Source organism: Cynocephalus volans, chromosome 6 (genome assembly GCF_027409185.1).
Source record: "Cynocephalus volans isolate mCynVol1 chromosome 6, mCynVol1.pri, whole genome shotgun sequence".
Taxonomy (NCBI): domain Eukaryota; kingdom Metazoa; phylum Chordata; class Mammalia; order Dermoptera; family Cynocephalidae; genus Cynocephalus; species Cynocephalus volans.
In genome coordinates, this window is record NC_084465.1 from 95,315,407 (window position 1) to 95,342,604 (window position 27,198).

The 27,198-nt window shown below is 58.4% G+C and overlaps 2 protein-coding genes across 2 annotated transcripts; both read left to right on the forward strand.

Annotated features, from left to right (window-relative positions):
• Window positions 1-5,643: 5,643 nt before the first annotated feature.
• On the forward strand, window positions 5,644-14,316 carry PGAP6 (post-GPI attachment to proteins 6). Its single transcript, XM_063100548.1, has 13 exons — window positions 5,644-5,764; window positions 8,870-9,047; window positions 9,129-9,336; window positions 9,594-9,721; window positions 9,931-10,193; window positions 10,286-10,605; window positions 11,039-11,129; window positions 11,210-11,333; window positions 11,661-11,797; window positions 12,152-12,330; window positions 12,404-12,550; window positions 13,553-13,669; window positions 13,990-14,316. Exons 1-13 carry the CDS (start codon window positions 5,644-5,646, stop codon window positions 14,284-14,286), a joined length of 2,310 nt encoding a protein of 769 aa, XP_062956618.1. The 3' UTR covers window positions 14,287-14,316.
• Window positions 14,317-15,724: 1,408 nt separating this feature from the next.
• Window positions 15,725-18,607, forward strand: MRPL28 (mitochondrial ribosomal protein L28). The gene is made up of 5 exons (XM_063100665.1): window positions 15,725-16,050; window positions 16,837-16,989; window positions 17,386-17,520; window positions 17,609-17,695; window positions 18,200-18,607. Exons 1-5 carry the CDS (start codon window positions 15,763-15,765, stop codon window positions 18,305-18,307), a joined length of 771 nt encoding a protein of 256 aa, XP_062956735.1. The 5' UTR covers window positions 15,725-15,762; the 3' UTR covers window positions 18,308-18,607.
• Window positions 18,608-27,198: the final 8,591 nt, after the last annotated feature.

Sequence of the window (27,198 nt, forward strand, 5' to 3'; positions counted from 1 at the left end):
TTCTTGAAGTCTCCTTTATCAGATAAAAATATAGACACACCAGTTTTTTCATGCTCATTATTGCATAGTATATCTTTGTCCATCCATTTACTTTCAACCATTTGTGTCTTTATATTTGCAATTAATCTTTTGTAGGTAGTCTGGTCTTGCTTTTTTGTAAACCCAGTCTGACAATCTCTGCCTTTTAAGTATTTAGTCCATTAATATCTAATGTAGTTATTGATATGATTGGATTTAGGTATACTATTTTACTGTTTAGTTTGCCCCGTCTGATTTGTATTCTTTTTTCTCCTTTCTTGACCTCTTTTGGATTAAAATAATATTTTCTAAGTCCATTTTAACTTATCTTTAGGCTTTTTAGTTATATTTGGCATAATTTTATATTGGTTGCTCTAGAGATTCTAACTACATTCTTAACCTTTCACAGATTATTTAGAATTAATATTGTACCCTTTCATGTAAAATGTGGGAATCTTGCAATTATATTACTATAGGTCCATTTTCTCCTCCCCCGTGTCCTGTATGCTATAATTGTTCTCCTACACTATAGTTGTTTTATACCAACTATAGAATGTTATAATTTCCTATGCTCTTTGTTCCTGCCCGAAGATTTTTTTTTTTTTTTTTTTTGCTTGCCTATTTTTATTTCTGTTTGAAAGCCTTATCCTCTTTGTCTATCTCCTTGGCCCGCTTCTTGGGCTGTGGGCTGTTTCAAGGGCTTCATCTTGCCACCTTAGCGGCTGAACATGGTGCCTGCTGCCCCTTTCCCAGACCCTTGTTTTTATTCTTAAGAGATGTTTTTCTGGATACAGAATTCTGTGTCAATAGGTGGGTTTTGCTTGTTTGTTTTGCTCTCTTCATCTAGCACTCTAAAGATGGTATTCCACCATCTTCTGGCCCCCATTGTTTCTGATGGGAAGTCATAAGCCATCCAATTGTTGTTCCCTTGACTGTAATATGTCATTTTTCTCTGTCTGCTTTCAATATTTTCTTTCTAAGTTTGGTTTTCAGCAGTTTGACTACGATGTGCCTGGATATGGTTTTCTTTGCATTGATTCTTGTTAAGTTTCACTGAGCTGCTTGTGTCTGTAAATTAATGTCTTTTACCAAATTTGAGAATTTGGGGGTATTTTCCTCACATTTTTTTTCTGCCTCATTCTCTCCTTCCTCTCCTCTTGAAATTCCAATTTTACACATGTTAGATCTCTTTACACCTCTGCTAAAGTCACTGCAGGGAGGATCCAGGAAGGGTGGGCTGCTTCTTCTATAAGGAGGGCCCAGGGTAGCCTCATCCCCATCTGCCATTCCAGGTAAACTGGTGAGGGGTGCCAAGGGAGGCTTCAAACCACAGAGCAACTCTTGGGGCCAGCTGCCCTGGCAGCCATCTCCTGCCCCTATCACCCTCTGCCCCCACCCCTTGGAAGGGAACAAGGATACTTTCTCTGGTCCCATGCTCCAATGCAGCTGGACCTCATCCCAGGCTCACTGCAGGTCAAGAGCTCTGAGGTCACAGCCTCTGCCCTTCATGTTTGGTTCATTAGTACCCAACACCCAGGAGAAGAGTTCATTTGCCCAGACAAACTGGGAATAAATAAAAACAATATACTGAAGTTAAAAAACAAAAGCAGAGCCGAGCCCATGGCGCACTCAGGAGAGTGCGGCACTGGGAGTGCAACGATGCTCCCACCGCGGGTTCGGATCCTATATAGGAATGGCCGGTGCACTCACTGGCTGAGTGCCGGTCACGAAAAAGACAAAAAAAAAAAAAAGCAAAAACAAAAAAATACAAATTAACCTTTTTTATATTTCTAAGAGTATGTACTTCCTATTATTTTGTTTGGAAAATTATCTTTACGAAATGATAATAATAGATGATAGTCGGGCTTGAAAAACAACAACTTTACTTTGGTAAAATAAAGATTCGCAAATCACATGTTGTTCCCAACACTTTTGAGTTAACTATTCCTGTCTATGAACCCACGATGTTTGGACATCCCTGGTCTAGTTTATGCTGACAAGTTGGGGCACTGGGTCAGAGAGAGAGCGACCATCTGCACCCCCTCTTGCCTAACCACATAGGATGTGACCCAGCTCCTGCCCACAAGAAACCTGCAGGGGGGGGGGTGAGCCATCCCATGTCTCTATAGCAAGTAGCCATGAACAGGAGGAGAGAGGAATTCCTCTCAGCGTGCAGAGTCTGGGGGAAAGTCCACAGAGAGGTTTCCTCACAGGGCCTTGGACACAGGACGTACTTGTGGAAGGAGCATGGGGTGGGTTGTAGAGAAAGGTCTGACTTGGACAGGCAGGACAGGATAGCAGCCTAGGGTGTTTGAGGGCCTCATATATTCCCGTGATGTGTGCCTGGATGAGCACCTGCTGTTAGCTAGAAGGGAAAAAGCAGGAGATGAGGCCAGACTGTGTGCTAGGTCCAGCAGTAGAGGCACCACAATCCTGGGGAACGGGGAGCAAGGAAGGAAAAGCTGCACTGAGCTGAGGTTGGTGGGAGTAGGGGTGCCTGGGGAGAACTGGCGGACTTCCTCTTCCTCCACAGACGGGTCCCCCGAGGGTGGGAGATGCCCCCAAGGCCTCCTTAAAATCCAAGCACTGCAGCTTTTCCTCTGGTTATTTGGATAAAATTTATTAAAGTTTTTTTTGTTGTTGTTAAGCTTTTGAAATTTTTATCCAAAGCAAACGTAGTAATGCTCATTGTGGCCTGCACAGAGCACACTGACTACGGGCAGGCTGTGGGGCAGCCAACAGTCCACTCTCACAAGAGACAGAGCTGTGAAGGAGATCTGAGGGCATTCCAGTTTGTTTGGCCAGCAATTGGATTTTTCCACTTTATCAATATTCCTCCAGAAGACCCAGAGATAAACCTGTCTAAAAGTTGCATAAAAATGTAGAGTATGTCTACATCATAATTCATTTACCCATTCCCCTCATGGGGCTCCCAGGTTTTGCAACTACAAACAGTTCTGCATCAAATGCCCTTGTGTATCTGTCCTTATGTCTTCGGTTGGTTTTCTATTACATTTTAATGTCATCACATTAATTTTCAAAAGGTTGGGGCAGTTCACATTCCTGCCAGCTATGTATGAGGTGCCTGTTCCCTGAGAGGGCTGAATGTGCTGCTTTTTGACAAGGTTCCTGTTTTCACTTGTGTTTCCCTGACCACTAGTGCTACTCGTGGTGTTCCATGCTATGGAGTTCTTTCCATTTCTAATGCTCTGCTACTCAGCAGAGGTCTCTGGACTCCAGTTCAGGGCTCTCTGTCCATTTACGAGTCCACCACCCTGCAGATGGGGCACTTAAAGGGGGGGCCCAGATCTGCTGCCTCCCTTCCTACCTGGTGGGGGCAGTTGGGGCACAGGAACCTCACACCACGGTGACACACTCAGGAGAAGGTTGTTGGAGTCGGAGGTACTGGGGGGGCGGATTCCTAACCCAGTCTGGGGCAGGGAATGGATCTCGGATGGAGCAGTCCCCGATGCTGACCACAAGTGTCGTCCCTGCGGGGCTCGGTTGTCTCAGCAGGTGCAGTGCAGTGTCACAGCTCTGCAAAATCCAATATCTGACTTCTGTCTCTTTAAATTGAGAACCACCTGGGAGCCCCCTGCAGTCTGGGGTGAGGGAGGCACAGCCCAGATTCCAGGGAAACAAAGGATCTCTTCATGGCTTTGCACCAGGGCTTCCTTCCTCCCTAGCCTACACCCTCCACTTCCCCTTCTCTGGCCTTCCATGGCCTTGGGCTTGCGGGGTCAGCTTTCCCTTCCTACTCTCCCATAAACCTTTACTACCCCTCACGTATAATGTTAAAAAGGTACAAACAGATATTGTGTCCCCCCAATCGCAGACACCTGGTTCCCCTCCCCCAGGGTCAACCACTGTAGCCAGCCGCTGGATCCTTCCAGAGACACTTTATGCCTTTGATACACACAAATGAAATGTGTTTTTTTTTTTTTCCTTTTGTAGAAAAGTGGTAGTGCTCTGAACACATTGTTGTGCCTGTTCCTTTTTTCAGCTAAAGCTCTATCTGGTGGACCATTCCCAATGGGTACATAGCGCTTCCTGGTTTTCCCTTCACAGCTGCGCTGGGAAGGCCCTATCCGAAATGCTAATGACCAACACCTAGGTGCATGCTGTATTGAGCAGGGGACATATGCAACCTCACACTTCTGTGAACATTTCTGCAGGGAAAACTCAGTGTGGAATTTCTCAAAGGCCACGTGCTCGCTCTCCTTCCTTCGGTGGAGGAGTCCAGCGCTCCCACAGGCTCCCCTATCACTTGCCCACTACAGCAGCGAATGTCTGTCAGCCCACAATCTCACCCTCTCGGTGTGATCAAGTTTTTTATCTTTGCCAATTTGTTAGGAGAAAGAAAATAAAAAAGTCATCTCAGTGTTTTTTAATTGCATTTCTCTAAGGAGAGGTAGATGCCTATTCTCATTCATTTGCATAGCCTTTTTCAGGAATCCCATGGCTGGGTATTCTTTGATCATTTCCTGTCGGAAAGTTGGTGTTATTGATTTGTAGGCCTCTTTATTATTGAACTTTTTCTCACTGATCTTAAGATTAACCCTTTGCCATATAAGTTGCAAGCATCCCCCCCCTGCTTTTTTCTTCCCTTTTTTTTTTTTTTTTTTTTACTTTGCTTATGCAGTTTTACTCTGCAAAAAAGCGTTTTCACGTAGTTGAATTTCTCAGTCTTCCTCCAACATCTTCTAGGTTTTGTCGTTCTTAGAAAAGCCTTCTCTTCCCCAAGACTCTGAAAAAGTTTCCCCAAGTTTTCTTCTAGCGCTTTTATCATCTCCCTTTTTCCGCTTAAATCTTTAATCTGTTTGGAATCTACCCGGTGTAAACTCTGAGGAGTTGATCCCACTCACCGATGTGAACCGCCACCTTTACCGTACTCTAAATTCCCACACGTACGAAGAGCTTTTTCATCTTTCCACAAAAGTGCGTTTTTCACACTCTCGCAGCGGCTTTGGGATGTGAAGGACCGTGAAGGGCCCACGCGCGTCGGACTCCGCGGGTCCCGCCAGCACCCCTCCTCCTCCGGACCCCTCCTCCCCGGTACCCCTCCTCACCCGGCGCCCCTCCTCCGCGGGACCCCTCCTCCTCGGTGAACGTGAGCCGCCCCGTGGAGCCCCCAGCCCCTCTAGCAAGAATTCGGGGCCCTCTGCGACTCCCCCGCCGCCTCGCAGCTCCTGCGCGTTCCAATCACGCCCCGCGCGACCCCTCCGTCCCACGTCACTCCTGCCTCCTAGTCCCCCGCGCCCACGTGACCCTCCATCCCGGCCCGGCCAGTCCTCCCGCCACACCGCGCGCCGGGTCGCTGTATGCGTTCCCACTCCGCACGCGATATTCCTGGGTCCCCACGCCGCCCCGCCCCACGTCTGCCTCCGCCACGCGTCCTTCCGATTCGTGCTCCTCGCCGACCCCCTCCCGGCGCCCCGGCCCCGCGCCCCTCCGGGCCGGCTCGCGCGGGGCGGGGCCTCGCAGGCGGAAGTGCCCGGGGCGCCGGCGGCCGGGACCGGCCGGGCCATGGGGGCCGCGGGAGCAGGCGGTGGCGGCGGCCCGGGCGGCGACGGGGGCGCGCGGCTGGGGACGCGGGCCGGGTAGCGCCGGGCCGAGCGCCGAGCCATGGGCCGGGCTGGCACCGGGACCCGGGGCGCGGCGGGGGCGCTGGCGGTGGCGGGGCCGCTGCTGCTGCTGCTGATGGCTCGGCCCCCGCCCGCCGCCGGCGGCGACAGCGGGAAGAGCGGTAAGCGGGCGCGGACCGCGGGCGCCTCCGGGGGCGCAGGCGGGATTGTGACTCACCCGGGGGCACCTGTGCTCTCACCTGGCACAGGGGCCGGGTCCCCACCCCGGATTGGGGGCGCCCCGTGTCGGAGCGGCCGGGGCGGAATGGACGCTCGCGCTCCCTCCTCCGCCGCCGAGCCGCGTTCAGCCGAGTTCAGCGCCTCGGACCGCGCTCTCCTCTCCGTCCTCATCCCGGCGCCTCCAGGTCGGGCACGACCGCCGCACCCCGGCCGGGGTGGTGGGGTGCCGGGGGATTCAGCCTGGGGCTCCGGCCGGGAGGCCCGCCCGGGAGAATGGTTGGTCTGGGAGAGGGGCAGAGCTGGGAGAAAGTTGCTTAGTCCGGTGGGCATCCCGGACTAAGCCCACAGAGGCCGCCAACCCAGTGCCGTCACTTTCAGCAGCTGGCTTTGCCTCTCGGTGGCTGAGCTCCCACCTGGCCCCGAAGAACCTGGCGGGCCAGGATGGGTCTGAGGAAAAGTCTGTGCCCACTTTGTTGGGAACTTGCTGGGCTCCCTTTGCATATCTGCTCCCTGAGGGTCCCCATCCCTGACTGAGTCCAAGGATGGGGCTGGACCAGGGGGTGGTACCCTTCCAGTTCTGCGTTGGGTAGGGACTAAAGTGTAGACAGTCAAGCCCCAGACACGGGGAGATGAGGAGTACCTTCCCCTGACCGCTGTGGCCTGTGACTCCCCGGGGTCCATGTGTCCTGGCCACCCAAATGTCCACTGAACAGTAGGAGCTCACCCAGTGGCCCCTGGGCTGCTCCCCCCAGTTCCCAGCTGCCAGCCCCTCCCCACTTTCTCTGAAATACTGCTCCTCCGAGCTCCCATTTCTTTTGAGGGCTATGCCTTCTAGTTTCTGAGCTTGGCACAGCTTGAAATGAAAGGCGGTTTTCCCCAAGGACCATGCTGCTGCCGTGGTTGCTCCACTGATACTCCCCTCTTTCTTCTCTATCCTGGGGATCCGACCTGGGTGAGGGTCACTGGTGGGGTGGGGCGTGGAGATGGAGCAATTGGGCTGGACAGCATAGGGGCCTGGTGGGCTGGCTCAGCCCCTCACCTCCTCCCAGGCCTGCCTGCAGAGGGGCAGGCAGCTCGTGGCCCTGGCTTCTGTGGTCTGTGGGTCAGCAGGGTCTTGAGCAGGTGCCGGTGCTGGTTTGGAGGATGTGGGACAGAGTAGGGTGCTCTCACTGGGTTCCCAGGACTGGCTCAGGGACTTTCTTTCCCTCCCTTCCCACCCAACCCTGTGTCCATGGAGGGGGTGTGTGGCAGGGCAGGAGTGCGTGTGTGGCTGGCTCTCCTCACCCTTCCCGATGTCACAACATCACATCCGATGTCACATCCAGCTCAGGCTGCCATGTTAATGGCCCAACAGTGTAGGTATTTCGAGCAGGGAGATTGGGCTGCAGAGCCTCAGGGGAGACCTTGAGGAGCTGTATAGCTCTGGGAGTTGGGGACCAAGTCTTAGGACAACCTTGAGCAGATCTCTTATCTTGTGTGTACCTGCTAAAACTTCACAGCTGGTGCTCCCAGGCCAGAAAGGCCCAAGGGCCTTTTCCACAGCAGGTCAGGGGAGCTGCATACTGCAAGGTGACCTTCCATGCCTGGCCCCCTCAGAGGCCAGGTGTCCGGCTGGCTGGCTGTTTCTACAGTACCCTATGGTCCTGGGTGGGGGGTGGGGGGGCAGCTCTGCCTCAGCTCCCAGCACTTTAGTTTTTTCAGCTCATGTTGTAGTTATCATGTCACCCTGCCACGTGCAGCACCCTCAGGAGAAAGCCTGCAGCAGTTCAGCAGTTCCTAGCACTCAGGCCACTGCCTGGTGGAAGAGACCTGGTGGCGGCATCACCTGGGATGAGTCATGGGTGGAGCTTGTCCCTGCCCAGCCCCACACGCTAGCTCCCATGGGCTTTGCCAACAGGCTGTTATCTTTTCTTCAGTGGCCCATGTGGGAGGGGTCATGAGATTGGCAGGAGAGCCAGCTGCCCATCTGGCTGCCTCGCCCCTCTCCTGGAGGGGCCTGGGCCCAGGCCTGACTCCAGAGTGGTGTGAGCCAGCCAGCAGCTCTCCTAGTGGGGCAGAGGGAGACTTCCGGGGGGGTTGGGTGGGGGCACCCAGCTGTGAGGAGAAGGCCATGCCCTGTTGTGTCCACAGCACATTTCTTCCTGAAGCACTTTACCACTCATTAACCTCGAGGGAGGGGCATACAAGGGACATGCTGTTCACCTTGGCCTACCTAGGAGGAGGCTGGAAACTAGAGGGGAAAGGAATGCCCAGGGTCGCACAGGGCTCAGGGCCTGATCAGGCTTCTGGCCTGGGGTCCCTTAACCCCCCCAGGGTCTCTTTCTGAGTGAGGGGGATCTTGGACTCCTGTCTGGCTGTGTCCCAAGTCTTTGTAGGCCCGAGCAAGCAGCCAGCCCCTGGACTGGAGCCTCCTCACCTGTGCAGTGGAAGTGCCCGCAGGGCCACCAGGCAGGGCTATGCAAGGCGCAGAGGAGGTGGGGGAAGGAGTGTGTCCTGGTGCCCAGCGTCCAGTGCAGATTTGAGGAAGGATGGGCACTCCTACCTTACTGCCTCCTGTGTCCTTCATGCTTGACCTTGGCCTGTATGCCGGGAGGGGGGATTGGGACTGACTGACTATGTGCAGGAGGAGGGGCTGGTTGGCTGTGAGGGTGGGGCTCTTCTAAAGTTGGAGGCAGCTGGGGTGCCGTGGCTGGGGTGCCATGGCTGGGGGCGCCGGGGGCTCCTTTGGAAGCTGCTGCAGTGTGAGAAGGCCCAGGTGCCTGGTGGGAGGGTTGTGGGCCATCTGGGGAGGGGAGGAGAGGAATGGCTGCCTGAGGAGAAACCTCTGGCCACCCTGACACCCTCCAGGCACCAGAGGGCGGCAGTGATCTTTGCCAAGCTCAAAGCTGATGTGCCAGGTGCTCCAGGCCAGTCCACCCATGGCTTCCTGAGTCCTTTCCTTCTGGGATCCTCCAAATAGAGCCCATGTACCCAACGGGGCCTCGTTCCTCCCAGTCTGTGCCCCCAGAAGAGGTGCCTCCACCTGGCTGACGCGCTTCTCCCCACAGGGCTTGAGCTGGTGTCCGAGCACTTCTCGCAGGCCCCACAGAAGCTGTCCTTCTACAGCTGGTATGGCAGCACCAGACTCTTCCACTTCCGTGTGCCCCCAGACACTGTGCTGCTGCGGTGGCTGCTGCAGGTCTCCCGGAGCGGTGGGCCCACATGCACCCACGTGGAGATCACGGTGTAGGTGCCCGTGTGCCCGCCCACCCTGCCTGCGCCTGCTGAGGCCTGCGCCTGACCCCTGCCTGGCTCTCCTGCCCCCAGGCACTTCCGCTATGGCGCCCCTCCAGTCATCAACCCACTGGGCACCAGCTTCCCAGACAACACCTCGGTGCATCCCTCCTTCCACATCAGCATGCTGCTGAGCTCCGAGGCCCAGAACAACACCTCTGCCAACATCTCCCACCCGGCACCTGGGGACTGGTTTGTGGCCGCCCACCTGCCCCCCTCCTCCCAGAAGATCCAGGTGAAGGTGAGGGGGGCTGCCCTCCAGGGGTCTGGGGCAGGCCCCCTTGGTGCATAGAGGGCTGGTCTTTCTTTGGGGAAGTCTTTGCTCTGGGCTTGGCACCTCATTCTGGGTCCAATGGTCCAGCTGTGCTCCCTACTCCCATGCCTGGGTTCTCTGGGCAGTCCCTGTTCCCCCCCATGCCTGGGTTCTCTGGCTGGCTCTGCCCCGTCAGCCTATATTCCCTGACACCTCTCACCTGCCACTCCTTGCTCTGTCCCCAGGGCTTTGTTCCCACCTGTGCCTACGTCTTCCAGCCTGACATGCTGGTCATGCGGGTGGTCAAGGTCTCCGTCATGGAGCCCGATGTGCCCCTTCTGCAGACCCTCCTCTCCCATCCCAGCTACCTCAAGTGAGTCGAGGCCTGGGGGTGAGTCCTGGGTTTACCCTGCAGCCCCAGCCTTCAGGTTTGGTGGAGCGGGTGAGAAAACTGGGGTCTTAGGTGTTGGGGTCCTGCTAGGAAGTGGGGCCAGATGCCTGGCCCCCTTTGGTCACCGCCCTGAGGGGATGGGTTGGAGGAAGTGCAGAAACTGAGCAAGGTCCCCTCCTCCATCAATGCAGGATCTTTGTCCCCGAGTACACCCAGGAGCTTCAGCTGGAGCTGCAAGGCTGTGTGTCCAATGGGAGCCTGGGCTGCCCTGTGCGTGTCACAGTGGGCTCAGTCACCCTGCCCAGCAACTTCCAGAAGGTGCTCACCTGCTCCAGCCTCCCCTGGCCCTGCCGCCTGTTGCTGCCCTCACCACCCTGGGGCCGTTGGCTGCAAGTGACGGCTGAGAGCCTGGCCCACGTGTCAGTGGCCTTCAGTGCAGTAGCTGCCCTCAAAGGTAGGCTGCACAGGGATAGAGGAGGGACTGGGTCCGCCCCCTCCCTCGATCCCCAGGCCTTCCTCCACTTGAGCCCCTTGTCTTCTTGACAGCCTGCAAGCCATGGAGCGTGACTTTCCAGCACCTTCTGCACAGCAGCCCAAACCAGAGCTGTAATGCCTCCAGTGGTCAGCTGTCCCTGGGCCCTGGACACCAGGACCTGGGCAGAAGCAGTGGGGTGGGCAGTGGCCCCTTCTGCCTCGTGAGCTACCCGATCATGCGGGAGGACGTGGACGTGTTGTCTGTGCACTTCCAGCCCCTGAACAGGGTCTGGGTAATGGTGCACTGGCACACGCCCTCCACAATGCGGCTCCGCCTCAACACAGGCATGGACAGTGGGGGCTCCCTCTCCATCTCCCTGCAGGCTAACAAGGTACCTGCCACCACGGTAGCCCTCAAGACCTGTCTGCAAGAGGCTCGTGGCCCAGGCTCTGCTCAGGGTGCTGGGTGACCTGGCCAAGCTTTTGTGCACTGACTTCAGCATGGACATGGGTTGGGGCGGCCTTTCAGGCAGCAGTGTGTCACGGGCAGGCACCAGCCAGATTAGCAAAGTCTGAGGATGGGAGCCCTCCCCTACGGGGCAGCCCTGTCCCTGTCAGCAGGTTCCAGGGCTGTGCCTGAAGAGATGGGGCTGCAGAATGGCTAGGAGCAGCAGTAGGCTTAAGGCAGGTTGTCCCAGGCCCAGGAGGCAGCCAGCACCAGACCAAGGCTGAACACAGGGTGGACACTTGCAGTGCCTCTCTGGGGACCCTGCCACGATAGAGCCTGGGACTGACGGGGCTAACCTGCACTGCTTCCCCTTCCAGACAGAGATCGTAAACGACACCTTGGTGGTGGCCTGCATGAACGCTGCCTCCCCTTTCCTCAGCTTTGACACCTCACTCAACTGTACCACAGGTATGCTGGGCAGGCTGCAGCTGGCAGGGTGGCCTGGTGACCCTTTGGCCACCTCTGATGGGCTTTTCTGCCCCCTGCAGCCTTCTTCCAGGGCTACCCCTTGTCTCTGAGCAGCTCATCTCTCACTGCCAACCTCATTATCCCTTACCCAGAGACAGACGACTGGTACCTCTCCCTGCAGCTCATGTGCCCTGAGAGTCCTGAGTAAGGATACCTGGGGCCAGGGTTGGGGCAAGCGGCCAAGTCAGTGCATTTAGGACCATGGATGGGGCTGCCTGACTTTGAAGTTTGGGAATGACCCAGCTTCCTGCTGGCAGCGAGGGGTCAGTTGCCCTCGGGGTATTAGGAGAGATTCCCCTTCTCCATCTGGTCACCCCTCCCATAGTATCCCTGGCAGGGGGAAGAGGCATCTCCTCCAGGGCTGTCGGAGCCTGAGGGCCTCAATTCTTGGTTCATGTGTCCATGGGTCTGTTGGGAGTGACTGGCCAGCAGAGCACTGCAGCCAGCCTTCTTATCACCCCTCCCTCGCAGGAACTGTCAGCAGGCCATGGTCCATGTGGAGACCACCGTGAACCTGGTACCCTGTTTGAATGACTGTGGACCCTATGGCCAGTGCCTCCTCCTCCGCAGACACAGCTACCTATATGCAAGCTGCAGTTGCAAAGCAGGTGAGGGCTGAACCCCTCAGGGTGCTGCTGCCATTGGTTCCCCAGCCCTGTGTCTTCCCCTGGAGAAGCTCCACTAGGGCTGGAGAGAGAGAGCACCCTGCAGAGCAGGACTGGGGCAGATGCCTCCTCCCCAGTCCTCTCGTGCCCCATATGACCTGCCCATGCAGGCACAGGCTCAGCGAGGAATCCCCAGGGGTCAAGTGCTTCTGCCTCCTGACCTCGGCCTCCCCTGCCCCTGCCTGCCCCCTCCTGCCTGGCTTGCTCCGGGGTGAAGCAGGGGCCCCGAGGTTTGTAAGTGCCCCTCGCCAGACCCCAGTTGTGCAGCCTCAGCCCCTGGTGTTGTGTGGCCCCCAGGCTGGCGCGGGTGGAGCTGCACCGACAACAGCACGGCGCAAACAGTGGCCCAGCAGCGGATGGCCGTGCTGCTGCTCACGCTCAGCAACCTCGTGTTCCTGGCTCCCATCGCCGTCTCCGTGCACCGCGCCTTACTAGTGGAGGCTTCTGTCTACAGCTACACCATGTTCTTCTCCACGGTAGGTCCAGCTCCTCTTACAGGATCCCGGGGCGGGGGGTCTGGGCCACAGTTGCTCACTGCCATGCCCGCAGTTCTACCACGCCTGTGACCAGCCGGGGGAGACGGTGCTGTGCATTCTCAACTATGACACGCTGCAGTACTGTGACTTCCTGGGCTCTGGGGTGTCCATCTGGGTCACCATCCTCTGCATGGCGCGGCTGAAGACAGTCCTGAAACACGTGAGTGGACCACAACACTGGGACTGGGCTCTAGGGGAGCAGAGGCCCTTACACGCAGCGTGTGCAAGGCAGCATGGAGGGAGAGACTAGAAGGGGCATTGGGCTGCTGCCCTTGGGAACCTTATGTCTCATGTGATGACCTGCTACCCTGGGAAGAAGCCACAGGAGAAGTGCCAGCTGTGCGGAGGATGCAGGGAGGAAGGTGGTGGCAGGGGGCCCTCTTCCAGAACCCTGTTCAGAGTGGCCCTGGAGCCCACCCCAGGCCAGACCTCCCCAAGAAGCCCTCAGCTATGCTCCTGGGTCCCTGATGCCAGGGACACCTTGGGGACTGTCTGCAGCAGCTGGGCCTAGCTGATGGAGACTAGTGCTGATGCCTAGGACTGTGTCCTCTGCCTGCCACGTCAGCTCCAGGAACTGCAGGGCGGGTATTGCTCCAAGGGAGCACCCTCGCAACCCCCTTGTTCAGGGCGGGGGCGGCGGAGACTTAGAAACATTGGGGCCCCACTGGGCTGAGCGTTGGTGCATGAACTTGCAGAAAGGTGGAGAACTACAGGTTGTGGGCAGAAGTGTCTGACAGATACTTGAGAGAGGGAGCCCCTCCCCAGGGAACAGCTTGGGGGAGACTGAGGACTGGTGGGAGACACCTGGAAACCCGAGGGTACAGGGGCAGGTGTGTGGGTGCAGAGCCACAACGTGCAGCCATCCAGTTGGCGGGACAGTGTCCCACATTAGGGATGGGCACCACCTTGTTGGCCCCCAGAGGTGCCTGCCTGGCCGAGTCTTGCCTCAGAAATGCTGAGGCCGCATTCACTGTGGGTGCAGTACGGGAGCTGCAGGAGGGGATTTCCCTCCCAGCCGGCAGAGTGGGGCCGCTGTGCCAGCAGCTCCGAGGGGGGTGGGCAGTGGGTGCAGCAGGATGACCAGCATGCGCCGGCCACTTGCTCCTGTGGGGTCATCACGATGACCATAGTATGAGGCTCCCTCTCTCTGTGTTTTGCGCAGGTCCTGTTTGTTCTGGGCACCCTGGTCATTGCCATGTCCTTGTACCTGGACCGCAGGGGCGTCTGGAACATGATGGGGCCCTGCCTGTTTGCCTTCGTGATCATGGCCTCCATGTGGGTAAGGAGCCAGGTGGGCAGCTGCTCCCGTCCGGGCTCTGGGAGAAGAGAGCCTGACCTCTTTACTGGCCACATTTCCAGGCTCGCTTTAACCAGCGGCCTAGAGCCTGAATGCCCCACGTCTGTGAAGGGCAGCATGGCTGGGTGCCTGTGGCCTGGACCTGAGAACCAGTGGCCTTGTGCCTTTGAGCCCCTCCAGGCAGCCCACCCTCATGGTTCTGCTGCTTAGATCTGGGTGGGCCCCATGACCACTGGCCCAGGCCCCTGGGAGCTGTAGTCACAGCCTGCATGTGCCAACAGTCACATGGCTGTTTGCTCCAGGGGTACCGCTGTGGGCACCGTAACCAGTGCTACCCCAGCTCGTGGCAGCGCTGGGTCTTCTACCTCCTGCCTGGCATCTCCATGGCCTCTGTGGGCATTGCCATCTACACCTTCATGATGACCAGCGACAACTACTACTACACCCACAGCATCTGGCACATGCTGCTGGCGGGCAGTGCAGCGTTACTGCTGCCACCGCGGGACAGGCACGCCAAGCCCTGGGCCTGCTCACAGACGTTTCCCTGCCACTATCAGATCTGCACGAATGTTCGGGATGAGCTGTACACGGTGACATGACGTGGCCTGCTCAGGGATGCCTGCTGCTCTAATGACCTCTTCAGCTAGGAGCAGGGTCAAGGGAGAGGAACCTGCCCAGCCCTGTCCAGATCGATTTCCAGCTGAATAAAATCGCCCTGAATACCCTCTTGCTTCCTCCTCCAGAGGACAGATTCCCCCTCCCCCAATACACACTGACTCCCTGTGTCTGCTTGCTGCCTTGGTGCCTCTGCAGGTCCCAGCTGCTGTCTGCAGTGCCCTTTGGGACCTGCGCCTTGCTGCCTGGAGACCACAGGTACCATGTGCAGGAGTGAGGCTCTGCCTGCCTGGGCATGGTTAGAGATGTGAAGAAGTACTCCCCATTGCCCTGTTCCCTTCTGAATCTATGATGTGAGACCCACAGGGCCAAGGAGTCCTGAGTCCACCAATGAGGCTGGGAGCCGACCACTCCCAGCATCCCTGGCTCCCTGACGCTGCACCCCTAAATGCAAGTCTGAGCTGGGCATAGGGATCCTTCTGCTGCTGCAGTTGCCATGGGGAGAGACGAAGGTCACCAGAGAGCAGATGGGCACTGGCAGACAAGGGGTTGGGCCCTGCCCTTCTGTTTTTTGCTCTCAGCTTTGGAGCCACAGCTCCCTGAGAAGAGCTTCCTGGCGAGGTGGCTGCCCAGCTGTTCTGGGGCTATGGCCCCACAAGGCACACCCTACTCCAGCTCTATGTCCCTGCCCATCTCTAGGGTTCCTGGGCTTTTGTCGGGGAGTCTCCTCTTGAGTTGGTCCCAGAGCTGAGGTGGCGTCTGCGCCCCCTGCACTGGGCCAAGCAGGTGCTTAAGGAGGCTCTGGAGATGTGGCCCAGCATTTCCTGCCTTTCCTCAGCTCTGTGGGGGAAATAGGATAGCAAGGCTGATTGCTCCCAGGAGTGGAGGGGGCTGCTCTCTGTACGAATGGTCTTGGACCAGGCCTTTGGGAAGCTTGGGCTGCTGAGGCCCAGGGTGGGGGTCTTCCTACCTTCTGGCTCTGGGGGCTTCCTTTCTGTGTCCTGTCCAGGGGGTGGCCTTCCTGAGGGCCTCCCCACCCCCAGCCACCCTGCACTTGGCCACCAAAGCATTCTCTAGGCTAGTAAAGAGGAAATGTTCATATATGGTGTTTTGGGGGGGTTAAACAATTCTAAGACATTAAGACTTGTTTTATGTAGATCTGATTTCGCGGTGATTGGTGAATTTCATATTCTGCGGTGATTTTTCAAGCCAAACGAGTGCTTACATTTTTTCTGCGCACCTTCTCTGGGGCGGGGAGGTGGGGCTTCACCCCACCGGGGCCGCACTTTGTTGACAGTGTCTGGAACTGCCGCTGCTGTCTCCGCATGGCGTTTGCCACAGTCCCTAAGGACGGGAGGGGGCGGGACAAGGAGTAGACGGACGGGCGTTGCAGCCAGTCAGCGGTGGGTGGGCGGAGGAGCGGCTTCCGGTTCCGGCTCCGGTGGGCCCGGGCCGCCGCGATGCCGCTGCACAGGTTCCCTGTAGGCCTGTGGCGGCGGCTGCGGCTGCGGGAGGGCGTCTGTGCCCGTCTGCCGGCGCACTTCCTGCGCTCCCTGGAGGAGGCGCGGACGCCCGCTCCCGTGCACTACCGGCCCCACGGGGCCAAGTTCAAGGTCAACCCGAAGAACGGGCAGCGGGAGCGCGTGGAGGACGTGCCGATTCCCATCCACTACCCGCCCGAGTCCCAGCAGGGGCTGTGGGGCGGCGAGGGCTGGATCCTGGGCCACAGATACGTCAACAACGACAAGGTGGGCGGGAGGACCGGGGGATCCCGGGCCTGGGCTGGCTGGGCCGCGCCGGGCCCCGGGGGCCCCTGGGGAGCAGAGCGGCCGCTTGGCCTGGCGGCTGTCCTGGGCGGGGACCCAGACGGCGTGAGGTGTGTCGAAGGCCCTGGGCGGTCTGGGACGAAGAATGAGGATGGAAGAGGTCTGCGTGTTGACAGGAGGTGGGGGCGAGGTCAGGGTTACCTGCCAGGTCGACTCGCTGCAGTTTGCCGAATTCTTGGGACAGCTACGGGCCTGGCGCCCCTCCTTCCTCATTGACAGGCAGCTTTCAAGGGGCAGAGCGCAGGCTCCCGAGTCTGCTCCTGTTGGGAATCCTGGAGGGGACCGCTGAGCTCTCTGGGGCAGACTTGTCTTTGAGGCCTCTGGGCCATCACCTTTGGTTCCCAGCCTCCCTAGCTGGCTTCTCCCTTTGCCTTTGGCCCCTTGGTCCCTGGTTTGGAATGCGACAACCCGTGAGCCATGGGTTACCTTTGTGTGTGTATCTGGAACACACACCAGCAACCCTGGGGCAACGGCAGGGGTGCTGAGCTGGCTGGCGAGAAGCCAACCTCTGGGTGGGCAGCCAGGTCCAGGGGTGGGGGGCTAGGGTTGCACCGGGCTGGGGCTGGTCCCTCCAGCTCCTCACCCCGAGTTTCTCAGCAGTGGTTCTACAATGGAGTCTCTCCCAGGGAAGGGTGAGGGCAGGTGGGGGCCCCACTTGGTCTGCAGGGGTAAGCAGCAGCACTCACCGGGTCTCTGTTGCACTTTCAGCTCTCCAAGAGGGTGAAGAAGGTGTGGAAGCCACAGCTGTTTCAGCGTGAGCTTTATAGTGAGATCCTGGACAAGAAATTCACGGTGACTGTGACCATGCGGACCCTGGATCTCATTGATGAAGCCTATGGCTTTGACTTCTATATCCTTAAGGCAAGCTGGGGGCTACGCGAGTCTGCACCATGGGGTCTCATGACCTGTCAGGCTCAGGGAGGCCCAGATCAGTGCCACACTGCGACACACCGGTGTCTGGGGTAGAGGGTCACCAGCAAAACATAAATGGAACCATGACCCTTTCTGGGCAGCCCCAGTGGGGGCTTTCTGCCCAGGGGGCCTGACTGAGCACAGCCACCCCCTTCCCTGCTCTTGGACTTGCCTCTGTCTTGATCCCATCCCTACCCCCTGACCTGGGTGCTGGGGCTGCGCATCATGCCTGCCAGCCTGGCCTGGGGCCGCCAGCTGCTGGAGAGGAGCCCGGTGGGCGGGTGGCCTGGCAGAGTGGGCCAGGCCCTGCCGTGAGCAGCCAGTCCCATGCGAGTCTTTTGGCAGACCCAGAAGGAGGACCTGTGCTCCAAATTCGGGATGGACCTAAAACGAGGGATGCTGCTCAGGCTTGCCCGCCAGGACCCCCAGCTGCACACGGATGACCCCAAGCGGAGGGCAGCCATCTATGACAAGTACAAGGTGAGGGCTTCCCCCTGAGCTTCCTGCTCCTGTGGGCTCCAGCAGGAGACCCTGGGCCTCACTGTGCTGTCCATCTCTGCCTGCCCAGGAGTTTGTCATCCCTGAGGCAGAGGCCGAGTGGGTTGGCCTGACGCTGGAGGAGGCCATGGAGAAGCAGAGGCTCCTGGAGGAGAAGGTGAGCACGTATGAGCCCTGCCTGGCGGAGTGTGGCAGCTCCTTCCCCTTGGGGTCCCCGCTTCTCCTGTCCCAAGACCCTCTGTGGGAAGAGCGGGATTCTTGCCACTGTGGGTTTGCTTGGTTGCCCAGCATCCCCTGGGGTCTTCCTTTTTGTGTCTGTTCCCTAGAAGGGTCTGGGGCCTGTGGTAGCTTCCAGGACCCGGGCCCCCATGGCACAGCAGCTGGTTGCCCCATTCCCTCTGCTCAGCCAAGGGCAGGATTGTGACATCTGCATCCCCAAGGGAAGGCCCTGTCTCATGGACAGGGCTCTGCCCTCCATGTTGGTGGCTGGAGGGTGGCAAGCAGCCTTGTATGACCCTGGGCCAAGCCTGGGGTGCCTGGGTCCCCTCATGCCCCAGTCTTCTCGGTGTTTGGCCAATAGCAGTAGCTGGGTTCTCATCCCCCCAGAGCTCCATCTGCCCTGGGTGATAATGAGCCTCACCATGACCCTGTCTACCTTTAGGACCCCGTTCCTCTGTTCAAGATTTACATGGAGGAGCTCATTGAGCGGCTTCAGCAACAGGCGCTGTCAGAGCCTGCAGTGGTGCAGAAGAGAGCCAGCGGGAAGTGACCACACAGCCCTCCTGTGCCTGACCACCAGGTCAGCCGCCTGCTGGGCCCTTAGCACTGCGGACACAGCCTGAGCTGGCCATGAGGGCACCTGTGGGCAGTGGGTGAATCCTGGTTTTCCTGTGCTAGCCATGCAGCTCCCAAGCCGGGTGGGCTTTGCGGAGCCCCGCAGAGCCCTTTGTCCTGGGATGCCCAGGAGGCCTGGTGCTGAGCAGAGCCCTGCCCAGTGGGTCCCACACTCCGGGTGGTGCTTCTTGTGCTCATGGCACTGGGAGCGAGTAAAGTCTGAGCCAGGATGTGTGTGTGCTTCTTTGCTTGGAGGACTGGACTTCTTGTGTGATTGACCCCGTCACCCACGGCCCCAGAGACCTGGGGTGGGCTGTGTGCACTTTCTGGCCCCAGCGGCCTATCCGCATCTGAGCTCTGCAGACCAAGGTTCACTTTGGTGGTTTTTCCCGCTGGGAGAGAGTCCAGTGTGGTTGAAGGCGTCCTGTGGCACAGCAGTATGGTGGTCATCCATCCCCTCACTGCCTGTTCCAGGGAGCTAGGAAGGGTCCCTGGCAGCGTGTCCTGCAGGAGCCAGGAGGAACAGGCCACCGAGGGCCCCACTGGTGGCAGCTTCTGGGATCAAGAGCCTCTTGCGGTCATGCTGGGGATGGGGGCCACATGGACTTGGGGGCCTGTGAACTCAGTGCCCCCTCGACTGTCCCCCACATGGGCTGCCAGATTGGGGTGCAGCTGCCACTGGCCTTTCCTGTACTCCCAAACCTGATCCTCCTCTCCCACCCTCACCTGGAAGTCTTGAGCATCGAGGCCCATTCAGTTTTCTTGGGGAGGGCTCTTCCCAAACATTCGTGGAGCAGGGTGGGGATAGCGGGGCTTGTGTCCCCAGAGCCAAAGCCCTGCCACAGCTGGTGGCAAGAGGGGGTGAGTTGGAGGCACCTGTCTGACCTGGTCCTGGCAACTGAGGGGCTCTGGGCTCCCCTGAGGGCTGCCGTGGGCATGACAGAGTCTGGGAGGGAGACCCTAGGGCCCATAAGGAGGTCAGGAAGGTCAGATTCACAGTCTGTTTACACCTGGCACCTCTGCCCTGCCGCCTCCTTAATCGTTCCTGCACGCCAGTGTTCTCTTACATAATGCCCCTGCTCTGTGACAATTCTTTAAGTTTTACCAAAAGTAGACAGTGCTCAGCCAGCCTCTATCCCAGCTCTGATGGGCCCACAGCCTCAACCCAGCTGTCCAAACCACAAATGTTCCCAGGCCTCTGGCTTGAGCCAGACATGTAATGGTCTGGCTGGGCCCCCTCCCACACACCATAGTTCCCATGTTCAACCTAGAACTTAAACACCCCTTTCCAGCCCCTTAGCTTGCACCCACGGGGGTCCCAGCTCACTGACCTTCATTCCTGCTCTTTCTCACCCCAGCTGAGGCCCCAGGTCAAGCAGGGTCCCTGCCAGGATCTGTAGGCTTTCTTGTGTCAGACTCCTGGGGCCCTCAGGGGCCTGGGGCTGGCACAAAGTGGGGTGTGGCCAGAGCAGGGTGGGTGCCAGGCTGGGTTGCAGGCCTCAGTCTCCCTGTTGGCAGTGGTGGGCTGGGGAGGGTGTCCATGTCCTGGCCTGCATTTACTCAGGGTTACGGTTCTGGACCCGCATCTGGGGTTATCAGGAGATGTTCCAGGCTGCCTGCTGGCGCCTCTGGTCAGTGGAGGAGTTGTGTGTGACCTCAACAGGTCACAGGCCCTGTGTCAGCCACCCCAACTGGAGCCTGAGGCTGTTCACTCCCCATGTGGGCAGGCTGGGTGGGACTGAGGTGGGGTCTGAGTGTAGCCTTGGCCCTGAATCCCCAAAATGGCCCTTTTCTGGTGGGAGGTGGTATCAGTTTCATCAAATTCTCAGAAACATCCTTTTCTCAGAAGAGGTTAAAAAGCCCTCCATGAATGGCACTCACCCCCACCCCCAATAAAATACCCCAGATCTGTAACAGGCCCCCAGGAGGCTGGATCTGCTATATTGTTCTGCCTTCCAGGATGTGGGGAGAGGTCCCACCTTGGGGGAGGGGGAGAAACAGGAACTGCACATGCACACTGAAATGAGCTCATGGTCGCACGTGTTCACACACACCACACACGGAACTGGGAACTAAGCTGGGAGCTTGGGAGCTCATCTGGGAAGTGGGCACCTGGCTGCGTTCCTGGCCATCTTGTGCCCCACCCCATCCAGGCTCCCGAACCACTTTTCAGTCCTCATTTCTGTGCCCCCATCTGCCACACCTGTCACCTGTTTCCTGCTGTGCTTGTGTCCGTCTTGCCTCCTGTGCCAGCCCGCACCCTGTGCCGGCCCGCACCCTGTGCCTGCACCAGCTGGTCCTGACAGACCCCAGCCCTCACAGAGCCTTCAGGGGCCACAGAGCCCCCCTCCATGTGTCCCAGGGATGGGACTGAGCCTGTGCATTTCCATGACAACAGAACCTGAGAATCAGCCTCAATGTCAAAGGGCTGAGCTGGTATGGATGCGAGGGTGGACGCAAGGGTGGACCATCGCTGCCACTGTGGGCTGGGCAGGGGTCTCTACAGGCAGGGCAGCAGAGACCTAGGAAGGACAGGAGGATTGACCCCATCACTTCTCCTGGAGATGGGACAACCAAGTCCAGGAAGGGCAGGACTGTGGGGTGGAGCAAGTATGAGAAGCCGGCCCTTGTTGCCCAGTCCGGAGCTCTGCACCTGACCTCCCACCCTGAGGATCTCACTTGCCCCCTGGGTCCCACTCAGGTACGCAGTGTCTGCAGGCAATGAGAGGAAGAAGTGTAGAGAGCAGGTGGGTCCTGCTGGGTCATGCAGGCACCTGTGCACCTGCCCTGTGCCCTTGTCAGGGTGCTGGGATCCCAGGAGCCACAGTGAGGCCACCCTGTGCCACTGCCAGCCTTATTCAGGCTTTCTCTGCCTCAGCGTGCTTTGCCACCCTCTCCCTCACCTGTGTCCCTGCCACCACCCACCCACCACTCATACCTGCTGCTGGCTCCAGACACAGGGTCAGGTTGTGTGCGGTCCCCAGGCTCCTTGAGCCCCACTCCGTCTGACACCCACCAGCTGCCCCCAGCAGGAGCCTTGGGCCAGATGACCTCACAGCAGCAGGGGACCCTGCACCCCAAGCTGCCTCTGCTGCAGCCCACGGCAGCCACCTTAAGCTTACCCCAGAATGTGCCCCAGAATGGGGATCCAGTCCCTGGACCCTCTCCCCAACCACTGCCAGCTGTCGCAAGCCAGCATCCTCCCCATACCCTGCCCCTGGACAAGATCTGTCTGCTGGTGGCTTCCAGCACAGCTGGGGGCTCTACCCTGTGACAGGGCATCTCAGGGCTGGGAGCAGGCCAGGCCAGTGTGAAGAAGTCTGGAGCCAAATCCGGGCAGCTATCCAAACAGCCTCTAAGTCCTATGGCTCTTAGACCAGCCATGGCCCCAAACCAGCTGTGGCCAGACCCACCCCAAACTCGATTCCTGGGAGCAGCCCAATCAGCCCTGAGCCCAGTCCCTTGGATAAAGGAACTCCATGGACCCATGTTCCAGATGCTCCCTGGCTCCTGGGTCTCTCTGGCTTTGGCAGTGGCTTCTTCAGCAGCCACTTGTCTCCCTGGGGCCTGCTGCAGCCCTGGCCTCTAACCAGGAACCTGAGGCTCACACTGGCTCCTTGCAGCTCTGATGCTGCTCATCACTGGGTTCTGCTGAGCAGGTGTGGACTGGGCCTGGGCCAGGAAGTAAAATGCAGCCTCCTGGGGCTCTTATGAGGCCTTCCTAGGAAACCTGACCAGGTGGTGCTGCTTCCGGCGGCCTTTGGACAGCCCTGGTACTGTTTTAGGCTGTCACACAGATGGGGGCGGTGCTGACTCCAGAGGTGCTCAATGCCCTGCAACACCCAGCATGGCCAGTTCATACAGTCATGACAGGGCCGGCCCGTGGCTCACTCGGGAGAGTGCGGTGCTGATAACACCAAGGCCCCGGGTTTGGATCCCATATAGGGATGGCCGGTTGGCTCATTGGGTGAGCATGGTGCTGACAACACCAAGTCAAGGGTTAAGATCCCCTTACCGGTCATCTTTTAATAAAAAAAAAAAAAAAAAAAATACAGTCATGACACGTCACAACCTCGCTGAGAAGCCCTGGTCTTGGGACATCCAGGAAAGCTCTGTAGAAGGCTCGTGCTGGCAGACTCTGGGGATGGACAGCTCTCAGGACGAAAGAGAGTGTTGCAGCCCAAGGAGGAGCGGGTGCAGGGTCATGGGGGCAAGGCTGATCACTGAACTGCCTGCTTAGTGCAGTCAAAGTCCTCATGTCCTGCCAGGTGGGGGCCCGAGGCCCACAAGAGGCAGGGCCACATGAGGGCCTTGGAAGGCTCCTGAGCAGGGACCGTGTGAGTGCGCCCGTCTGTTCAGCAGGTGGCGGCTAAAGAGAGTGCAGTGGAGTGGTTTGGGAGCAGAGAGAGAGCTGACAGGAACTTTGTCATCTGAGGTGGGCCGAGAGCTTGGCTCTGCCAAGCAGCGGTGGGGAGTTCTTCCTGCTCTTTCTCCTACTGCCCCCACCCATTATTTTCTCACCAGACTCGGCCAGACCTCCAGCCCCTGGGGCAAGCCTGACCTGAAGTCCTCCTCTCAGCCAGGGCTGCAAAGGGGCTGCAAGGTCACTGCTCCTACCTCTGCCAGGGGTCAGGCAGGGCCTGGAGCAGCCTAGAACAGGCCATGAGAGGGACAGGGACCTTTTGCACCTGACATGAATTAAACACACACATGCAAACGCTTAATAGCTGGCGTGGGAGCTGCTACCACACAGCCACGCCCATCCTGCCCTCTAAGGGGACCCTGGCACGGGCCCACTGGCGGCGCCGCCTGCTCCCTCAGCAGTCAGGAGTGGCTCGGGGGTGGCGGTGTCTAAAGGGGCTGGTTGCCATGGCTACCATAGGGTTCCGAGGCCCGTCATCTGGTCCCTGCCTCAGCCAATCGGCGGCAGGAGCCCGAGCTGCAGCCTAGAGTCACGCTTCTGCCTCCCAGCCACACAGTGGCCAAGAGCAGAGACCTGCTTCCTGGAGTGGCTGGAAGTGCTCGGACGGACGGCCAAGCCATCATGGCGGACGGCGGGACTGTGGGGCGCGGGCAGGCACACGGAGCCAGGCAGGTGAGGTAAGCCGGGCAGGCGGACAGATGGACGGACGGACGGGCGGACAGGTGGACGGGCTCCTTGCTGCCCATTGTTCTCGTGGCTGCAGCCCTGCCCACGGCCCACCCCACCCTCAGGCCCAGGCACACACACACCCACCTGCATCCGCACCCTGGGACCCTCTCCCCAGATGTCCCAAGGAAGGGTCAGCAACAGAGACAAAGGAAACGGCATGAGGCAGAATGAAATCTACCAGACCACGGACCCGAAAACCGCCCTGGTGGGTCTTCCACGTCAGATTTCTCACGGAGCTGGCATCAAAGAGCCCCGCCTGGCCCGGGGCCTCGGTGTCCCCACCACTACTCCCAGACGACAAGCCGCATCAAGTCAGCGTGGTTTAAGGAGTGTTTTTTTTCAAGAAGTAAAAAAGGGAAGGAAAAGCGATAAAAAGAAAAAAGATGTCCACCTATAACAGGGCGGCCAGCCCAGATGGATCAGAAGCGCCAAATCCCATTACTCGGGACTTCAGAGGACAGGCCCCTGCAAGGGCAGCTGCGACTAAGAGCCTGTCAATGGAGTCCCCTTTGGAGATCAAAGAGGGGCATGCTCGTGTGTGTGCGTGTGTGCGTGTGCACATGTGTGCATGTGAGTGGGTGTGTGCAGGGCTCACACTGGGTGACAGCACAGGGCCTGGTCCTGCAGTGTGGTGGAGCCTGGCAGGCGCTTGCCTGCCGCAGCCACCTCCATGTTGCCATGTCCTTGTTGCTGCGTGCGACATGTGTGGATGCGTCTGTGGGGCTGGGCTGGGAGCAGGTGAGGCCCAGTCCCCGACACCCACACCCTCCGGAAGGTGGTTCTTGTCCCCACACCTGGGCCTCCACCTTCTCCCCCTAGAGTCCCTTCTCTGAGCTCTGCCCAGAGGAGCTGAAACCAGGCCCGGCCGCAGACACAACTGGGTGTGAGGACGGGCTGTGGCTGTGTGTCACCCTCCCGACCATGGCCTGCTGCCCACAGAGCCCTTGAGCTCTCAGTTGGCCCAGCCAGAGCGTCCTGGGGATTCAAAGCTTTGGTCAACACGATTGTTAGGTTATTAGGTAAACTCTGAAAAGCAAATCTTTTAATCCACTGTGGCTAATCCAGTGTACTTTTGTTTGCCACGACGGATTCTGCGGCAACAAAGGGGCCGGAGGGACCCAGCATACATAATCACATACTTAGAACTTAGCCGCAGCGGCCACAGGGCTCCCAAGTCAGCCGAGAGAGATGTCTCGGCACAGCAAAGTGGAGGGCAGGCTGCCAAGGGGGGCGCAGGTAGGTGGAGGGGCACAGGTGGGCCCCTGGGGTGGCATCTCCTCACCTCCCATCTGGATGTCCCCTCACTGCCAGCTCCAGGAGTGGCTGCTGGTCCCTGGGACTGTGCAGGCCTGGGGGTGGCACTGAGGTGTGTTAGGAGGACTGGAACCAATGGAGTGAGGGAGATCCCAGACCTGGCGAGGCCTGTGGGGCAGGGAAGGGCATTCCAGGTGAGGACCAGCAAGGCGGAGGCTGGGATGGGACAGTGGTGGGAGGAGACAGAACGTGGCCCGAGGCTGCCCTGGGATGGGCGACTTCAGTTGCTGCTCCTGGAAGCCAGAAGCTGGGCAAAGCCCCCCAGATGCATGGCCCCTCCACTTGGACACCACCTTCCCTGGAAAAATGGCACTGGGGTTGGGGGAGGCCAGCCAGCCCTTTCCTCTGCTTGAGACATGTCTGAGATACCTGACCTAGGCCACACCCGCCGCAGGCCCCACTGCTGCCCTGGCCCTTTCCTGAGAGGTCACACACGGACCTCTGTGGCAGTGTGACTGGGTCAGAACCCTCACTTTGCTGTGGATCACACTCTGACACTGTGGCTCTAAATGGTGCCTGCCTGGCCCAGGGCCATGACTGGCTCAGGACATAGGCAGACCCTCAAGTCTCCAGACAAGCAGGTGCTGGGCCAGCCCTGGCCACTCCCTTGTTGTCTCTGAGGCTTCTGAGCTGGGCTGGCTCTGGGCTGGGTGCTGGGCCTCTCTCCCCTTCTCTTTTGTTTGCCCCTGTGGCTTGGATGGTGGACAGGGGCTATCCTGGACCTTACACCCTCCACGCCCACCTGCAGGCCCTGACCCTACTTGACCATCTCCTGGTGTCCACCCCGCCCTGGACCCCCTAGACCCCCTGTTTGGGGTCAGAATCCTTCAGAAAAGCAGAGCAGAAAGGACTCCCCCAGCACACCAGGGATCAGGCCCAAATTGGGGGGTGTGGACGTAACCTGGGATGGAATGTGTGGCTGTGGGGCCCACCGGGTGTCCGTGGCTGGGCCCAGCCCCCACCCTCATGCCACTGCCTTCCTGTTGGCCTTGGGGGCCTGACCCTCTGTGGGTGGGTCCTCCTCTCCTGTGATGGGAGAGCAGATACTCAGCTGATGATGTGTCCTGGGACCAGGAGCCATCAGGGCTACCTACAGCTGCAGTGACAGTCATGTCACCTATCATGCATGAAGCAGTCAACACTAAACTGACATCGGAGCCAGATTGTTTGAGGCAAAGCCCTATTCTTGTCCCCCAGGCCCCCAGCTTGGTGTTGGGACCAGGATCACTCCTGGGGTGTCTGCCCAAGGCAGCTTCAGATGCAGGGCTGTCAGGAGAACTCCAAACAACAAGAGTGATGCAGCATGCCAGTGTGATGACACACCTGTCCTGTGCAGGTGAGAAGAGGAAGGACCTGTCGAGGGGCATTTCAGTTTTGGCTGGCTGCCAGATGCTGGGGCGGCCCCAGCCCAAGTTACCACGGGGAGGCAGGCAGGCCCAGGAAGCCCTACGTCTCTGAGGGAGGCGGCCCCTTCTTGTCAGTTCCTGGGCCAGTTCAGGGTGACATGGAAGTCACAGGACAGGTTTGCTATCCTGACTGACATTGCCTGCAGGTCAGCTCTGCTGCTCAGGGTCCTCACCTTTGCTGCCTGTCTCACTCTGATGGGTTAATTTACACTGACGACGGAAAGATGTCGCACCACTACAGAGACTTCATGGTTTCCATGTGATCATAACAGTAATATCACTCTAGAATATCCCTGAGCGTGCAAAGAAGAAAATGGAAACTGTTCATAATTCTGATATCCACCAATAACCAGTATTAACACTCTGGGATAGTTCTTTAATCTTCTCGCCTTTATAGACATTTTCTATTTTCACAGAAATTGGCACATTGTGTGTCTGGTCTTGTAGATTTTCTGCTTGGTGTCATATCTCCTTGTCCTCTGCTGGGCTTGGGATGGGGCACAGACAACACTGGGTCCTCCCCAAGTTCAGAACCAATGGGAAAAGAAGACTCAGGGATGACAGACAGAGCTGGGGCTGGGCTTATGGCCCGCGAGGTGGCAGCGAGCAGTGGGGCCTGTGCCAAGGTCTCCCTCCCCTACAGGGGCCTCACCTGCCTGCCCAGCCCACCTGCCACACCTATGGACTGCACAGAGTGGGTAGGAAATGGGCAAACAGGAAGGCACTGAGCCTGAGACACCCCTCGTCCTCCAGAATCCCAAATGAGAACCATCCCTCCTTTTTCCCCTGCCCCCCCAAACTGGTGCATGGACAGTGTTTGCCTGTGCACGGTATCCCATCTCTGTAGCTAAGCCTCTGTGGCTGGCTTTCTCTGTCCCGCATCGTGCCATGCCAGACACTTCTCAGCACACATCCTCGGCACATCTTGGATGATTTCCTTTGAATCACTTTTTA

Coding starts and splice junctions, on each gene's coding strand:
- PGAP6 (XM_063100548.1), top strand. CDS start 5,644: ATGGGCCGGGCTGGCACCGGGACCCGGGGCGCGGCGGGGGCGCTGGCG. Junction 11,130..11,209: donor CTCACTCAACTGTACCACAG/GTATGCTGGGCA, acceptor TGCCCCCTGCAG/CCTTCTTCCAGGGCTACCCC. Junction 12,551..13,552: donor TGAAGACAGTCCTGAAACAC/GTGAGTGGACCA, acceptor TGTTTTGCGCAG/GTCCTGTTTGTTCTGGGCAC.
- MRPL28 (XM_063100665.1), top strand. CDS start 15,763: ATGCCGCTGCACAGGTTCCCTGTAGGCCTGTGGCGGCGGCTGCGGCTG. Junction 17,521..17,608: donor CCATCTATGACAAGTACAAG/GTGAGGGCTTCC, acceptor CTGCCTGCCCAG/GAGTTTGTCATCCCTGAGGC. Junction 17,696..18,199: donor AGAGGCTCCTGGAGGAGAAG/GTGAGCACGTAT, acceptor GTCTACCTTTAG/GACCCCGTTCCTCTGTTCAA.